Below are 15,511 nucleotides of genomic sequence, written 5' to 3'. Positions count from 1 at the left end.
TCCAAAAGATTCAATACAGCTCGAGTTAGAGTGCGACAGCCCACAATACCTGCAGGCAGTGGGTAGGCTATCGTTGTTCATGCATTAAGCTGTGCAACGTGATACCTTGTGTTTTTTTCTCTACCTACACTTAGACCCAGTGGAGATGAGCGTCATGAACATTTCCTATCACCTCCAAATTCGACTTTATTTGTGTTTTTGTGAATACGATAAAGTTACTGCAGTGAACGCAGGGTGTACTTGGAAACAGCGCACGGCTCAGGTTAACATTTCATTCTCATATAAACATTCAAATATCCCAGATTCATGTCCTGTAAGTATTGGTTAGTGACTGGATGAACATCTTAAAGTCACTGACACATTATACCTCACTCTCACTCATTCAACCAGTCACATACATTCAGTGTAGCATTAGCATACACACACACTGGATCTTTTCAAATAATGAGAGCATGACTGCACACAACACATTTACTGTATATATTATTTTTTCGATATTGTTGTTTTTTATATTGATGTTTATATTGCTCTATATTGTTGTTTTTATATTGTTGTTTGTAAAGTGCACCAACCACACCAAGGCAATTTCCTGTATGTGAAAATATACAAGGCAATAAAAAGAATTCTGATTCTGATTCTGATTCTGTGTCTAGGTTGTCACAGGCAATACAAATTTGGAAGTTTTAGTGCCAAACCGGCTACGTACCGGCTCTCCCTTCAAGGTGATGCTACCTGAGAATTTAGGGAACAGTCTGCAACAATAGATCAGGGACAAAGTGAATGTTTGTTTTGATTAAATGTGTTCAGTGATCTGTCACAAAAGAATGAAGAAAGAATAAGATAATTATGATTCACAACATGCTCAGAAGGCTAATAGACGCACAATACAGAATTTGGCAAGTTGACTGATATGTTTCAGTATCCAGGACCTCAGGTGAATGTGTTCCCATTTCACACTGGATGTTCTCGTTGTGAAAAACACTCAATATTACATCTAATGTCTGGTAGATGATAAACTTGAATCCGTACAACTACAGTATCATGATGGAACTAAACTACATCATAGATCCAACTTGCAATGACTTCAGACCAGCTCCTAAATACGTTGACTTTGCAACTCACGATGCCTCAGTATATAGACATTAAATTAAATTTTATTTTTTATCTTCATTTTTTTTTTTATTTAGAGCATGCTTTTGCCCTTGGTGGGGTGAGCTGGAACCCCTGGCGGGCCGTATCAGACCCGCGTATGTTTGACACCCCTGATCTAGGGTGTTTCCAAGCCTGTAAGAGCTGTCCATGTGTGAAAGGGTCACTGATGTTGAAACCATGTTTTAACAGGGTCATGGTGAACACGTGCAAGAGTTCAAACCTCCTTCTGTAGTAGATGTTGCGATTGTGCCTGACTCCAACGCTACAAGCTGAGCTATTGTTGAGGCCGAGATGCCTCCGGAGACAAATGTTGCTCTGTTGGTTCGGGGAAATCATGAAAGTGTTTTTTATATTCTGCAGGTGTTAGATGCAAGGGAAACTGAAATAAAATTCTTGGCAGTGAAATTAACTCTTACTCCTCCTTATAGGTTTATCCGTCACAGTGAGGCTCTATTGTTTCGTTTCACAATGAGGTGGTCCAACTTAACTTTTTACTCCAAGCAACGGTTAATTAACTAATGTTGACTTTCAGGATATTGTTGGATCAATCACGCTGGTGTTCAGTTGTTTCGAAAGCAGAGTAAGACTGGGGTCAACAAGTTGTGTGTTTCAATGGTCCTGGGCCAAAGTTCCTCAACTCTACATTTTCAGGACTTTACATGTTGACATGTGAAGTGATGTGATTATTATTTAAACTTGGAGTTTGCAGAGCTCTTTTTTTGCATGCATGTTTAGCATTCCTTTTTATGTCACATCAAATTTTAAACTGCTCTGAAGGAGGTTTAGAAACGATAACCAGTGAGGAAAAGAAAGACAGAAAACCACATTCACCAAATTCAAGAGGTTTAACTCCTGCCTCATTTTTATTCAGTCCACAGCAAGATGTCAGAGTGGGTAAGAGATGCACAACATTAATAACACTGCAAAATGGTTGTCTTTTAATGTTGATGGTCCACATCTACTGTACACATCCACACGCCCACACCCTGACACACCCACACAAACACACATGTTTTAGACGGCCTAAACAAGGAAATCCCTCACTCTCAAAGTGACAAACACTCAACTGTCAGACTACGTCAGGTGTTTAACGTTCTGTAAAGCAACACTTAGATACAGGTTCGAAAAACTATTAAATACTCATTGGCAAGAACAAAAACAGCAGGCATTTACTTACAACCACAGCTCCTTTTATGAAACTACAAACTGTCTGCACATGCACACGGCAAACAATTAATGGTAAATAGTGGAAAAGGAGCTTTGTTTGATTTTACTCATTTCTGACTCATGTAGATCATCTAAACACACAAAGGGAAGATGAATGGTCCCTGCACAGCTTGCCCTCTTGGCCATGTAGTCAGGAGCTGTCAACCAGTCAAATCTCTGCTGCTCCGTCACAAACAAGAAACTCTTATAAAATGGTGCTCTTGGAAATAAATCACTTCCTGAAATAAAGCACTGCATGCACCATAACTTTTCCCAGTATCCACAGTTAACCTTCTATAAGGTTCTTATTATTGTATTAAAAAAAAATAATAATAATACCGTCAAAACTCCAGAGATAGAAACAAAGGCGTTGCAACACTGTCATTGCAGCAAAGTAACAAACAAAATAAAAGCCAGCACACCCAGTAACTGTCCAAATACACAGATTCAAAATCCCCAGAGCATGACAATTATTTCAGTTCATTCAATCAATGTTCAACCAAGCAAAGTAAAGCCTATGCCACATAATCCTGCTTTCATATCATGTCATGGTAAAATATTTTGATCTATACAAATACAGTTGAGTGCAAAGGTTAAAGAGCACTGGTGCAAAGCCACATTCTAAACAACACAGATGTAAAAAAAAAGCTCTAAGATAATTAGAAGTGATACTAAGTGTGGCATTTGCAAAAGTTTGGGCACCAAACCAAGGTGGTACAGTACGAGGAAGACCTATTTTAGGGCTGCAGAAACAGTGCATTGCTGTTAAAGGAGAGGCTTATTCTAACGTGTATTTTCTTGTGGTGTATTTATTTATTTTCATTTAATAAATCAACCAAATGTGTAATTTCCTTGGAGGTGCCCAAACTGCAGGTATGATGTTTAAGTGCGTAATGTAAAAGTAAAAAATCTAAACTTTGTAGTTAATAATCATTTATTAATATCCATCCGGATCTTAATCATAGTCACAAACAAGGCATGGAAAACACTGAAAGGGGCGATGATTACCCTGAACATGCACCATATATACCACATTAAACTGCTGACTTTTCTACGTCATTGATACAATATGATCAGGAATGAAAACCTGTCCTTATGCACCATATTTTTGTCGACCTTGACCTTGACCTTTGACTGATCTGCTCCAAAAACGAATAATCTGGAGATAAGTTTGAGAAACATCAGCCCCTGTGTTGTTGTCTGTGTGTGTGGGACACAAACACACACACACACACAAACCGCCATGCTGGCGTGCAGGGTAAAGACGAGTGCCTTACTTGATGTAAAACTCATATTCCAGCTGTAACCCTCAAATCTGTGTGTTGTTGTCTGGAGCTGTTTGGTGAAAGATGTTGCCCAAGGTCATGAACTTTGGGCCTAAATCATTCAGAAACTCTGTATCATCACCCAGGTTGCTGAGGGACAGCTTATCCAGTGACTGGCATTCGCTGTCCTGACCCTCGTAGGCATATTCAAAGGGCTGTTGCGTCGGGCGGTTGATAATGTCTCCATCAACCAAGTAGACTTTCTGTGGATTTGAGTAAACATAGATTTTCTAGGTCAGTTTGTCAACAATAGCTGAATGCATGGGCTCTGTCTTGCATTGCTTAAGGCAAAGGCAGCAAAACATCATAGGGATTTCGTTCTCATCCATGTCCTGCATATGCTTGTTATTGAATTTATTCTCATTCACTAAAGCATTGTTGTGTCCAGTCCATCAGTCAGTGCTCTGCAACCTGTACAGCTTGTTGAATTTGATAATAAGTTAAGACAAGTGCCTTATGAAAGCATTAAGAGAGGAAGCCTGGCGTTCAGCTCTGTGTGATCTTACCCTTTCGATGAGATCAGGAAGGAATATATTTGACCTCATGCTGAAAGACTGCATGTACCTGGTGGAGCCTCCCTTCATGGGTACCTGGGTTTTTTCAAATGCCTTGTTAACAGGTCAAAGACATTTTGCCTACTAATGAAATGAAGTTCAATCATTAGAGAGCACCACTTACCCGGTAGCTGTTATTCCTGCTTGTATTCCTTGATAAGTTCTAAAAGGACGAAAACAAGTACAAAGCATATTCATTCTTCTACCTTCTGCCTTCACAATCTTTTTCTAGCTTTCTTTCTGTAAATGTTTTTAGGACTTTGCCTCTGGATTGAGCGCCATTACAAAATCCAAAACATATTTTAAGCAATGAGTTTCCTGGTTCTGTGCTCAAACACCAATACGACCAGTGGAGACCATCAAAGTTGATTAGTTTCCCAATCAAGTGATTCATTTTACTCTCTTAAAACGATGAAACATGTTTGTGCGTAAACAGAAGTATATATATATATATATTAGAGCTGTGAAAAATAATTTATAGGCATTTAACGCATGCGAAGAAGGACCTTCCAATATACCCACATTTCCGCCCATTCTGCACTAGTCGCTCTAATACAGTCAGACGGCAGCTGCTCTGATGAACTGATGAACCTGAGAACCTTCTGGATGCAACGATCGTGTTCCAAAAAAACAAAGATCGAACATTCAATAAAACCAAGGTGATATGTACACTCTGCGGGAAGACATTATTGTTTCACCGTAGCAAAGCCGCTTAAAGTACCGGCGCAACGTACAGCATGAGTTGGTCGGCGAGGGGCGTTCAAGTGCAATGCGCCAAACCAGACTCACTCGCAGGACACATTGTGCAAAAGAAGCGGTCAGCTTTACTCTCATAGAATGTGAACAAGTTAGTTTGCCTCACCAACTGGCTAAAGGAAGACTAGCTAAGAGGACCTTTAGAGGCATTAGATTGTGTCATGGTGTGGTGAATGGTTGTTTGACAAAAAATAGAAAAATGTTCAACCATCCTATAAAAAGAATGGCTAAGAAGCCCAAATAACTTCTGTTTAATTTCAAAAGAAAAGAAAAAAGTTTTATTCAACCATACAATGGCTAAGAAGCCCGAGTTCTGTTTCGGATGAATGTTCCATATGGAATAGCAAAGAGAACTGCTAATGAACTGCCGAGTTGCAGCACCATTGTTTTGTTTATTTATGAATAAAAAAAGAAAACATGTTAAATGTATATATCTGTCTTTTGTCAAAAATCTTTTTTATCTCACAAAAATATACCGAGAAAATTGGTAATGTGATTAATCATGATTAATCCATAGAAACCTGTGATTAATTTGATTAAAATTTGTAATCATTTCACAGCCCTAATATATATATAATATATATAATGGCCAGAGACAGTGAATTGTTAATCATAACACAAATTAATAAATCAAAGTGTACACTCACCATTCTCTGCCCTCCAAGAAATCTGCGAGTTTCCCACTGATGGATTTCAATTGCCCTCATGTTAGAATGACTCTGTCAGTGACACACATTAAGGTTAACTCAGGGTTGGAGAAGCTTAGTAGGACAAGAACAAGGCCTGTTACAACTACAGATGTTTTATCAGAAATCCCCATTTCAACAAGTTCTGCTACTTTAAACCATTGGTTTAAAATCCACAAGTCACAAGTCTTTGTTTTATAGACTCTCAAACCCAGAAAACTATTTGTTACACACCATGATGGACCCTGCAGCAGTGGCGGTTCTACATAGAATTGTTTTATTATTAAAACAATATAAGTGAAAGAGAAACTTACATTTCTCAATTGCACATATCCTTCAATAGATCGTTGGGTCTCATAGAGTTTTCAGACATAAAATACACACTGGTCTCTCCTCATGTCCTACCACATTGACTTTGAACCCAAGAGCAGGACAGGCTTCATCGTACTTTCTTTTCAACTTGGTTTTTGAACACCGTCTCTTGTTTGTCCCTGACCGGCTGATCCACGTGAACAAGCTCTGATCTCACTGTGTGTGTCTCTGAGAGAGTGAGTGGGGCGGGGGGCGGGGGGGCCGGAGCCCCGGGGTCTGTGTGTGCGCGACATGCACAACACTGTTCAGGGAGCCGCTGCAACAGAGGAGCTGAAGAGCCGCCCGCGGCTTCAGAGCCTCGGGTTGCAAACCCCTTGCTACGGCGAAAGAGCGATTTGTTTACTGCTCTGCCGTCAAAGAGATGCGGACTGGGCGCTCCACACAGTTTGAGAATCACTGCTCTATACAGTGGATCCCCCGTCCCCCCCCTTGTCCGTTCCATTTGGGAGACCCACAGGTGAACTGTCCCCCACACCCCCTCACCTCCCCCTTCTCACACAGCATCAAGCAGGGGCTTTATCAAAGTAATCAATTAGTTTACTGCAGTTGCAGGGGGCGCCAATTTGCCAAATTCCCCACACAGTGACATGATAGATAATAGGAAACCGCATCGCGGGCCAGAAGTGCTTGTGCCGCCCCCCACGTGACATGAACAAGTGCCGCCCTGGGCGGCTGCCCGGTTCGCCCGTGCCCAAAACCGCCACTGCCCTGCAGTGTTGTATTTACCCACATTGTGGATCATGACCTGATCCGTTCTGTTTATCTACTTGAGAAGAGAAATGGGTTAAGCAGACCCCTTTAAAATGTTTAAGAAGTCCCTCCTTGCAGGTTTTCCAGGTTACTTAACATGTCTGGTATCTGGCTAAACTGGTAAAGTTCACCCTGTGAGCTACTTGTCACACAATCCACACAAACCCTGTAATTACAGTGATATATATGTCAACCGCATACCATTGAACCTCCATAGTAAATCACACATCTGCGTTCATCTTATAGGCTCAGCTACATATGCAAAGAAAAGCAACTGGATTAGAGCTGTTGGAAATTTACCATCTGGGTTAAGACTTGTGTTTTCTATCTGTTTTCCTTGTGGTTTGCCTACTTAGGTCTTTTAGACACTTGACTTTGGACACACCCTAAAATTTAACACAAGCTAAGAACTGTATGTCAAAAGGTCAACCACAAAAAAGGGGAACGAAAGTTGAGTGTTGCGGTATCAGGCGTACCTGCCCGTTGGACGTTTTCCGGCTGTCAGTCACAGTTACACCATTTGAAGATATCCAGGGCATAGTGGGCATAGCCTGGCAGATAGGGAGAAAATAAATTAAATAACAGTGCAGACCCCATCAAACTGGGTAGAAATATAGCATATAATGTCACTTCTTTACTCCCACTAAGTTGAACATAGCACGCAACCAACTCACTGTGCTTGCAGCGCCGCCTCCTTCTTCATTGTACTTCATAAGGGTCTGGCTGCCCTCATCGTGCGGGAGGGTGATGTGTTTCATCGCCCCTTGTCCACACTTACATTTAAAGACGAGTAGCAGCACTGCAGACACACATCATAATAACATTTAAGAACATGTTGTGTTTTCAAGGAACTACCAGGCCCCTTAGTCACTGTTGGTTTATTGAGCAGGAAGTTTGTGGTTTCGTTAATGTATCCATTGACTGCCCTATGCTCACATAAAAATATGAGTAATCCCAGAATAATCGATCCAACACCAGCGGACCCGAGGCTGGTTGATAGCGGCCCTCTGGCTGGGCAAACGTCTGCTTCTCCACAGTTGCACACTATCACATTGACGGTCTCTTGTGCGCCCATGCCCTGTTGGTCCTTAATCTCCAGTGGCACGGAGTAGTTGCCATAAGCAAGTGGCGTCAGGCTAACAAGGCCGCCTTCCGTACCTGGAGAGGAGTCAAGAAAGTTAAATAGTATATTTTTGGTTGGAACAATTTATTTTATTGACGAATGTGTAAAGCTACATACTAACCGACATCAGGGTCTAGTTTCCATTGCGTCTTCAGATTTTCATCATCACCGCCCAGAGAAAAGGCAAAGGGCCCACTGTATGGAGGATCATCTGGGTCTATGACAGGCACCATGGCCTTGTTGCCCTTGTTTCCACACATAATGATAATTTTGCTTGCCAGCTTTGGCTTGTTGTCATTGACATCCCCCAGGTGGAACAGGAGCGGGCATGTACTGTTGGCTGGAGGTTCACCTTGGTAACCAAACCAAAGGAAAAAAATATCACCTTACGAATATAGTCTACCAATGAACCCTATTCTACAGCTTGTGTTTGATCACAATACAAAGTAGAGGTCCTTCATACCGTCATCAATGGCGCAGATGACTGCTTTGTAAATGCCCTTCTCAACAAAGGGTGATTCTCTGTCCATTTTCTTCACCGATGTGACTTTTCCTGTAATCGGGTCAATGGTCAGCCAACCTGCTGGATCTTCTGTTAGCACAAACCTGATAACACAGAGAGGAGATATTTGAGAGTGGAGCATAACATATTAGGTGGATGACAGTTCTGACAAATGGCCGACGCAAAAGTGAAAGAAAACCTCCAAAGAGAAAGGAACTGCCTGAGAGATTGTGCTTGATTCAAAATGTGAAAAAAGCAGATAAAAGCTTATTTGGCACCAACCTGATGTTCTCTGGGTCAGAGTCAGCATCAGTAATCTTTGGAGGGAACCAACACTTCCCCGGCTCCTCCTCTTCCTTTAGGTACACATCAACTTGCTCTTTCTCAAACTGCGGTGCGTCATTGACCTCAAACATTTTTATTGTGACGTTGATTTTATCTATAGGTGGAAGTGTGATTGTGCCGGTTGATTTGTCTGCACAAACAAAAAGGGGTTCTTCGTTCTCTACTCCGATCTCCAAGGTTATATTAATTGTCCTCTCATAATGCTTTTCCTGGAAAGACATGCAGGTTTAGATCAATACTGGTGCAAGGTATATTCATGAAACATTCTTAACTTGGTCCACTGGGAATAGACAAGGTTTCTAATGGATTGAGATGAGCTGAATTACCTTAATGAAGTGCAGAATACCTTCATTTGTTTTAGGGTCAGCTTCAATTTGGAAAAATTCTTCCTCTTTTTTGTCAACAAAGAAATATTTGGCCCGCCATCCAGGAGTGTTCCGAGTGTCTTTGTCTTCTACTTCGACTCTCAAAACGTTCTTTTTGAGCTGTGATTCAAACACCTCACCATAGAACTGGACAGACAGGACAGATTTATCTTTAACATCATACGTCAGCCCAAAGATAAACTTTAATAATAATAATTAGGATGATGATAATCCTTGCCTTTTTGTTCTTGAACTTTGGTAGATGGGTGTTTATGTCAACAACATTGAGAGTAACAACAGCAGTGGAGGATAAAAATCCTTTCCCATGATCTTTTGCTTCAACCGTAACTTTATATGTCTTGATTTTCTGTAACAGATGTGTATGATATTTTACAAACATCATATTGAAAAATCTGTATGAATGTGTAAGCCTGTTTAAATCCAGCTTCCTAAAGTAGGTCACAGAGCCTCACATCGTAGTCAAAACATCCTTTAATTGTGAGCTGGGCCCTTGTGTTACTGAGCTGTTTCAACTCAATCTTGGGTTCTGCCGGTTCCTGATTAAGCATACGGATGGTGATTTTAGAGTTAGGCGTGTCCTCCTGATCCTTGTCAAAAACGTCCAGCACCACTGGCAAGATCCCTTGAGGACATTGAGGAAAAGGAAGCAAAAAACAATTAACTTGTTACATAAAAGTAGGACGTGAGGTGTGAGTGCGAGACAGGCTAAAAGATAAAGACCAGATTTGATTATTGATCAGAAACAATTATTCTTTTTATAGCCATATCAACAGGACAACTCTAGAGGGGTGGAAGCACAACCCAAGGAAAAACCCATTAACTTTTGAAGTGGATCTGAACAAATGGATTAAGGATTTTGTTTTTCTTTAACGTGGTGAGATAGGGCATTAGCCTTGGCTATGTGTGAGAATAGTGACTGCAAGAAGAAAACATGCATACTCTATGAGTCATACACAACTGCATACTCACCCTTTGTGTTCTCCTTTACATTGAAAATCAGGGGAAGATTCTTAAAAATAGGTGCATTGTCATTGATGTCCTCTACATCTACAATTATAGTTAATGGTTCGTCTAGTGAAAGGCCGTCCGTCAAGATTTCAAACTTCATCTGTGAGTAAAAGAACACATGAAAGATGATTTCCAGTGGTAGCAAAAAAATCAATGAAAGTGTATCTACTGTCAGAGGAACTGGTATTCCAGTATGAAACTCACCTCGAAATGGGGGGTTTCCTCTCTGTCAATTTTTTTTAAGAGAAACACCCTGCCGTCATTTTCATCAATTCTAAAAAAGCCGTCATCCACACCCTTTCCACTGAGATGGAACTTTGAGTGCTGATCATCTTCTCTTTTCTTGTCATTAAACATCTAAAGTCCAAACACACAAAACTTAGTTGATATTGTTTGCATGTCGGAGCCGGACGACAAGAAGTAGCTGCCACACTGTTTGGTAATTTAATTTACAAAAAAAAGTCTTCACCTGTGAAACAACTGTGTGTTCCCCATAGACAGGTACTTCCTCTGTTACTTCAACAGTAGACAAAACCCACCTTCTTTTGGAACGCAGCAAAAGCTCCTGTGGATTAGTAAAGTTAATACCTGTTATCATTTTTGCTCAAATCAAACCATTTTAGCTGAAGTTTACAATTCCAACGCAAATTAATTACCCGCTTAGCACGCCTCGTGTGCTTCCCATGGCCAGACCTTGCCAGGGCTGCTAATGCAACCTACAATGACAAGAAAAGTGCAAAGTAATCCAATATAACTCCTCTGATCTATCACTGTCTCTCCCATGCCCCCTGCATTTTATTCACTGTATTTTATTATTCATTTAACATCTATGTAGATATGTCCACAACGTGTAGAACCAAGTTCACATGCACATATGGGCAACAAATACGGTTTCCACTTCATCTAATCTGTATGACTTTAGACTGTGATGGGAACCAAAGCGAAAGAAGAAGAATTCCTGTAAATTGAGTTTGCCATTCAAGTTAAAGGTAGAGTCATCAATCAATAACTGTAAAACAAAATCAATAACTGTAAAAAAAAAAAAAAAACTGCACTCATACTATTACCATGTCCACAACATGCGTTTCATGGTATAATCCATGCAACTGGTTTTGTTTGATAAAAATAAAATAAAACTTGGACTGTCAACAACTAGACACTCAGTACATGTGCTATCATTTCTAAGTTTACAAGTTTGCCATGCAAACAAACATTCACCTTGTTCATCGTGTTCATTGTCAACCAAATCTTTTACTTACCAGCAGAAGCAGAAAAGTCCTCATCATGATCCACTCTGTCCAATGTGCTCTGTGGGAGTGCTCCGAAAGAGTCAATACAGCTCGAGTTAGTGTGTGATAGCCCTTAAATACCTGCAGGCAGCGGTTTTACTGACGTTGTTCGTCGTTCAACCCCGAGGGTACAAAGCCAGAACAACAAGAATCAAGAAAATACAATTTCTTCAAAAGATAAAGCAAAACTACAAAGTAGTGCTATTTAAGTGCTACTGAATTGTTAGTTTCAATTTTTCCAATTTTGTTTTATGCGGGCCAATTCAAAATGGATGGTGGGCCGCAGTTGGCCCATGGGCCGTAGTTTGGACACCCCTGACTTAGACCCAGTAGGCAGCAGGTTGGCTGACGTTGTTCATGCATGCAGCTGTGCAACGTGATACCTTGTGTTTTTTTCTATACCTACACTTAAACCCAGTGGAGATGAACGTCATGAACATTTATCACTTCCAAATGTGACCTTATTTTGGGGGAGTGTTTTTGTGAATACGAAGTGACTGCAGTGAACGCAGGGTGTACTGGGAAACATGGCACGGCTCAGAATAACATGTCATTCTCACACATACATTACAATATTCCTGTAAGTATTGGTTAGTGACTGGAATAAGATCTTAAAGTCACTGACACATTATACCTCACTCTCACTCATTCAACCAGTCACATACATTCAGTACTTCATTACCATACACACACACTGGATATAGACACATGTTTGTGCTTTTCTGTTGCACTCATGCTGTCTCGTAGACACATCAAATAAAATAGGATAACATCTTTCACGTTAATGGCATAATTATCTAACTTTTCAAATAATGAGAGCTTGACTGTGTCTATGTTGTCACAGGCAATAAAAATTGACAAGTTTTAGTGCCACCTATGTACCGGCTCTCCCTTCAAGGTGATGGTCACCTGAGAATTTAGGGAACAGTTGTCAACAATAGATCAAGGACAGAGTGAATGTTTGTTTTGATCAAATGTGTTCAGTGATCGGTCACAAAAGAATGAAGAAATAATAACATAATTATGATTCACAACGTGCTTACTACTAAGAAGGCTAATAGATAGATAGATAGATAGATGGATAATCCGAGGGAAATAGACTTACAATACAGAATTTGGCAAGGTGGCTGTTATGTTTCAGTATCCAGGACCTCAGGTGAATGTGTTCCAAATCTACACTGGTCATCCTCGTTATGAAAAACACTCAATATTACATCTAATGCCTGGAAGATGATAAACTTGAATCCGTACAACTACTGTATCACGATGGAACTAAACTACACCATAAATACATCTTGCAATGACTTCAGACCAGCTCCTAAATAAGCTGACCTTCCAACTCACGATGCCTCAGTATACAAACATTACATTAGCACTCATTACTCAGGGGGCAGACCCCACCCTCTTTGAACTTGGCATTCATTTTGATCCCAACTACTCACATGCAAAGTTTAGCGATAGCATCTGGCACGGCTGTGGATGCTATAAGTTTGTCCTTTTCACATTAAAACCCACTATGAATGTGTGTCCTGTAACTACTCATGATCAGATTTTAATTCCACGCCCCATTTGCAAATAGGCAAGCACTTCAGCTCTGTCTCCGAGGACCAAATCATGTTTGACTCCATTGTCAATTTGTCTGTGAGAGAATGGAGCTGGGAGGGGCTTAGCGAAACAATGCGCATAGCTTTACAGTGAAACACTATTATAGATATTGATTATAACAATATGGGGCAAGTCATATTATTATGGTGGTGGTGGCCGCAAATAATTCAATGATGGGCGCTGAGAAGTGTGAAAATACTTGTAAACTCTTGAGTTAACTGCCGCAGGTCTGTTAAGAATAGGCGGTTATTTATTGGAGCCCAGGGCATATTCGTGTTCACTCAGCTAAAAGAATGGGGCCACACACCTCCTCAGACCACCTGTGAATGTGGTTTGAGTTATGACAAATTACCTCTAATCCGTCCTCAATGCATAGGGTGTGTCCAAGCCTGTAAGAGCTGTCTACTTATAAAATGATCATTGATGTTGACATCATGTTTAAACAGGGTCATGGTGAACACTTGCAAGAGTTCAAACCTCCTTCTGTAGTAGATGTTGCGATTGTGCCTGACTCCAACACTACAAGCTGAGGTATTGTTGAGGCCGAGATGCCTACTGTATATGGGTAATGAGCAGAGGTGGGACCAAGTCATTTTTTTGCAAGTCCCAAGTAAGTCTCAATTCTTTGCAAGTCCCGAGTCAAGTCCCAAGTCAAGACTGACAAGTCTCAAGTCAAGTCCAAGTCCTGCAGTTTGAGTTTCGAGTCTTTTCGAGTCCTTTTGATCACTGAGTAATAATATATTTACACAGATCATGTATGCTTTTAAAATCTGTATTTATTTATTAAAACAAGTGCAATTGAAATTACAGAAAAAAAATTGTGCCAACATTGCACTTCCCTATTGCACTATTAACCAGTCATTTTTAACATTTAACTCATATTTTGCAAGAAGATTCTTCAATTTAAACCACTCCTACAGAATGAACACATTTGAAAAAACAAGTGCAACTGTAATTATTTGTACAAAAGTGCTAACAACATTGTCCTGTCCTGTGTTTATCTCACGTCATATTGTCTGTGTGTGTGTGTACATGTGAGAAACATAACAATGGACAGGGTGGTGCTTTTTATATGTCAGGGCCCTATGCTGCATTGCATTTGCAAAAGACCACATTGGCCAAAAGTCTGTCAGTCATTTGTGCACGATGGGGACGTAGTATGATTTCACCCAGTGCCGCTGCGAGCCATTTTGGTGCCCTAAGCATAACTCCTCTATGATTACGTTAAATAATCATCAATAAGTACAAACAAGAATAGTCAATCTTCTTTAACTTTTTTTGAGCAATTTAATATATCTCTTGTTCTGCCTTTTTTGTGATATACATGTCTAAAAGGTACCTTATATTTCTATACTGAAATAAAATCGGCATTATAATTGTAAGCTAATTTATTTAATGACGTTATTGTTGAGGGTTGATTTGTATTTCCGGTTTTAAGTGGGTTGTTGGTAGTGACTCTTATTTTGAAAGGGGGTTTTAAAGGAATGGGTGCTGTGATGAGTGAAGTTGTAAAATGAACGGAGAATAAACGGGTGTGCTGTCCCGAGCGCATGACCTGCTCTCGTGTCCTTTGTCGGCTGAAGCCGGACTTATGTTACAACCAAACGCTCGGCTACATAATTATTATAACTATGATGATTTTTCAGTTGCTTTTTTTTTGGTGCCCCCTCAGGACTTGGTGCCCAACGCACAGCGCGTAGTGGGCGTTTTGGGAGCGGCGGCGCTGCACATACAGACGCACACAAACACGATGAAAGATACAGAGCGCTCCTTAATAACATACTTTTGAATCTTTATGTTTTGGGGAAAAGAGCAAGTCTTATCAAGTCAAACGGCTCAAGTCCAAGTGAAGTCACGAGTCATTGATGTTGAAGTCCAAGTCGAGTTGCAAGTCTCTTTACATTTTGTCAAGTCGAGTCTAAAGTCATCAAATTCATGACTCGAGTCTGACTCGAGTCCAAGTCATGTGACTCGAGTCCACACCTCTGGTAATGAGTAGATGAGAACACGCTCTCTGAGCTTTGAATGTGTTATGTCACAGATGACATAAAAGCGGAAGTTGACTCGAGCTACAGTGATGTTTGAAAACTGAAGGGTGACAAACAGGTAGAACTAGAAAGGAGGGATCAACTATTGTTGACTTTCAGGATATTGTTGGATCGGTCACGCTGGTGTTTAGTTGTTTCAAAAGCAGAGTAAGACTGGGGTCAACAAGCTGTTTGTTTCAATGGTCCTGGGACAAAGTTCCTCAACTCTGCATTTTCAGGACTTTTGCATGTTGACATGGGAAGTGATGTGATTCATTATTTAAACTTGGAGTTTGTAGAGCTCTGGTTTTGCATGCATGTTTAGCTTTTCTTTTTATGTCACGTTTAATTTTTAACTTCTCTGAAGGAGGTTTAGAAACCATAACCAGTGAGGAAAAGAAAGACAGAAAACGAAACACACCAAA

At 40.5% G+C, this 15,511-nt stretch overlaps 1 protein-coding gene across 1 annotated transcript; it reads right to left on the bottom strand.

Moving 5' to 3' along the window:
• Positions 1-3,337: 3,337 nt before the first annotated feature.
• Positions 3,338-10,522, bottom strand: LOC133957126 (cadherin-like protein 26). The gene is made up of 12 exons (XM_062392568.1): positions 10,370-10,522; positions 10,127-10,265; positions 9,610-9,779; positions 9,375-9,503; positions 9,098-9,283; positions 8,709-8,980; positions 8,388-8,530; positions 8,046-8,276; positions 7,738-7,959; positions 7,476-7,600; positions 7,278-7,352; positions 3,338-3,886 (listed from the first exon to the last, which is right to left on the bottom strand). The coding sequence occupies exons 1-12, from the start codon at positions 10,520-10,522 to the stop codon at positions 3,668-3,670; spliced, it is 2,064 nt and encodes a 687-aa protein (XP_062248552.1). The 3' UTR covers positions 3,338-3,667.
• Between the last annotated feature and the right edge of the window lie 4,989 nt (positions 10,523-15,511).

This window comes from Platichthys flesus, chromosome 7 (assembly GCF_949316205.1).
Source record: "Platichthys flesus chromosome 7, fPlaFle2.1, whole genome shotgun sequence".
Lineage (NCBI taxonomy): Eukaryota > Metazoa > Chordata > Actinopteri > Pleuronectiformes > Pleuronectidae > Platichthys > Platichthys flesus.
This window is presented reverse-complemented; position numbering and strand designations above follow the sequence as displayed.

What these genes read in the sequence shown, in the direction of transcription:
- LOC133957126 (XM_062392568.1), bottom strand. Translation starts at nt 10,522, where the DNA reads ATGTTTAATGACAAGAAAAGAGAAGATGATCAGCACTCAAAGTTCCAT. An exon ending in TGTAAAGGAGAACACAAAGG is followed by an intron (nt 9,780 to 10,126) that starts GTGAGTATGCAG and finishes AATGTCCTCAAG; the next exon opens with GGATCTTGCCAGTGGTGCTG. An exon ending in CATCTGCGCCATTGATGACG is followed by an intron (nt 8,277 to 8,387) that starts GTATGAAGGACC and finishes TTGGTTACCAAG; the next exon opens with GTGAACCTCCAGCCAACAGT.